Genomic DNA, 2,220 nt, shown 5'->3' with positions numbered 1-2,220 from the left:
CCCTCTCACCGGATCAGCAGGTCCCGCAGGAGGGGGAACTCGCAGTGTGCCGGATTCTCCACTGCAAAGCAAGGCAGAGCGGGCAGCAGGGCTGGCAGGGTGCAGGCAGGAGGGCAGGGCGGCGGAGGGATGCCTGGGAAGTGCATCCCGGCAGGCTCCGGGTACCACCGGAGCACCGGCACAGCTCCATGCCACCATCTGCACCCCCCAGCACCCGCTCAGGCAGGGATGTGCCCATGGGTGCTGCTTCCCACGCCCCTGTCGGCCCCCCCCCCCATACCAGGGGAGGGCTGGGGGTGCAAGGGGCTCCGCTCACCTTCAATGATGCCCCACTTGGTCTTGCGGCCCAGCACTCGCTTGCCGTTCACCTGGTGCTCCTGGTCCGCCCCCACCACGGCGAAGGGGATCTTCTCCTGCCGGCACAGAGGAGCGTGCTCACCCGGGGTGCTGCTGGGCTCCTCCAGGGGCCGCCTCTCCCCCACTGTGGTCCCCAGGGGCCAGCATTCCCAATCCCGGCATCCCGACACTCACCCGAATCCTGTCGTTCAGCAGCCGGTCATCTGGGTCCTGGTCAAAGTCCTCCTGTGGGTACACGCTGATGGCGTGGGTCTTCAGGTCCTCCTGGATCTGTGGGATACGGGGCTTGAGCTGGGGTTGGGGGGGGACACGGGGCACCCTGGGAGCCCCTCAGGCACCTGCCCTCACCCGTTGCTTGAACTCTGCCCGTTCCTCCAGGGTGAGCGTGTCAGCTTTGGCGATCACCGGCACCACGTTGACGATCTTACTGAGCCGCTGCATGAACTCCAGGTCCAGTGGGCGCAGCCTGCCAGGGACCACCATCATCCCAGGGTGACCCGCACCACCATCATCCCCCGAGGGTGACCCCACCACCAAGCAGGGAGCACCCATGGGTACTGTGAGTGGGGACTCACCAGTGACCCGTGGGGGGGACAAAGTAGACACATCCATGGACCCGGGTGTCCGGGATCTTCCTCTTGCGGGTGATGAGGACCTCCTCACGCAGGTACCTCTCGTACTGCTCGTTGATGTATTTGATGATGGGGTCCCAGCTGAGGATGAGGAGTTGGGGGACAGCATCTGAGCTCAATCCCCACCCCAAATTGCCACCTACCAAGCTGGGATGCTGCACCCCGTTGTGTCGTACCAGTTCTCGTTGTTGATCTGGTCCCCAAACCCTGGCGTGTCCGTCACTGTCAGCTTCATCTTCACACCCTTCTCCTCGATGACTACGGGGCAGAGATGTGGGTCAGCAGGGACCAAGCATTGGGGAGAAGCAGGGGACTGAGGAGGGGTCTGAGGCCGTATCCGTAGGGTTGGTGGGACACAACCCCATGGTGGTGACCTTACCGTGGGTGATGGACTGCACCTGCACCGTCTTGGGGATTCGTTCCTCCTGGCCGGGCTGTGAGGCTTTGCGGCTCACCTTGGACTTGAAGAGCGTGTTCACCATCGTCGACTTCCCCAGCCCACTCTGCCCTGTGGGGACGCCAGCAGCTCCAGTTTGTCCCCCCCGATAGACTAATTCCCCCAGGGCGATAACAACTCAGTATCCATTTGGGAGCATCCCAGAGATTGGGATAGCTCTGGTTTGCACCCCCAATAAATTTATTCCCCCAAGGTGATAACCCCTCAGTACCCACTTGGGAGCATCCCGGAGGTTGAGATGAGCTCACCCATCAGCATCGCTATGTTATGGGTACGGGATGTTGCTCCTCTCCAATTTATTGCTGCTTAAATCCCTTTAAATCTCTTAAAAGCATGATTCCCCTGGCACGGCGGCATGGCAGACAGGATTCCTGCCCCAATCAGGACCAAACCCCGCGTCCGGTGCTCACCCACAACCATGATGTTGAACTCGAAGCCCATCTTCATGGTTTTGATTTTCATCTGATCGAGCACAGCTTCGATTCCCACGTAACCGAAGAGCTGGCAACCCGCCGGGCCGGACGCCGCGGTGAAGGGCATCTCCTTCTCCTCCTCCTCCTCCGGCACAGCCGACGGCTCCATGCTGTGCTCCTCAGGCTCCAGGCTGTTCCCTGCACGGGTGGGCAAAGGCGGGTGAGCCCGGACCCCCACGGTGCCCACCCCTCCGCCAGCACCGTTGCCCCAGCAGCAGCCACCCCGGCGGGCGCGCAGCCCCGGCACATTCCTGGCAGCCGGCGAAGCTCGGCACGGCAACGGGGCACGCCGCCCCCCCCC

General features: G+C 62.8%; 2 protein-coding genes across 2 annotated transcripts in view; one reads left to right on the top strand and one right to left on the bottom strand.

Annotated features, from left to right (window-relative positions):
• Positions 1-2,028, bottom strand: part of LOC104839754 (septin-12-like) — a 2,480-nt gene extending 452 nt beyond the window's left edge. Inside the window, exons 1-8 of the mRNA XM_010580216.1 lie at positions 1,857-2,028; positions 1,369-1,497; positions 1,166-1,247; positions 933-1,070; positions 706-823; positions 532-627; positions 317-413; positions 10-61 (exon numbers count right to left, since the gene is read on the bottom strand). Coding sequence (XP_010578518.1) covers positions 10-61; positions 317-413; positions 532-627; positions 706-823; positions 933-1,070; positions 1,166-1,247; positions 1,369-1,497; positions 1,857-2,028 — 884 coding nt within the window. The remainder of the gene's footprint in view (positions 1-9; positions 62-316; positions 414-531; positions 628-705; positions 824-932; positions 1,071-1,165; positions 1,248-1,368; positions 1,498-1,856) is intronic.
• Positions 1-2,220, top strand: part of CACTIN (cactin, spliceosome C complex subunit) — an 18,258-nt gene that overhangs the window by 10,260 nt on the left and 5,778 nt on the right. The gene's annotated exons all lie outside the window — the stretch shown is intronic.

This window comes from Haliaeetus leucocephalus, unplaced genomic scaffold, assembly GCF_000737465.1.
Source record: "Haliaeetus leucocephalus isolate CR32 unplaced genomic scaffold, Haliaeetus_leucocephalus-4.0 Scaffold76, whole genome shotgun sequence".
Classification (NCBI taxonomy): Eukaryota; Metazoa; Chordata; class Aves; order Accipitriformes; family Accipitridae; genus Haliaeetus; species Haliaeetus leucocephalus.
This window is presented reverse-complemented; position numbering and strand designations above follow the sequence as displayed.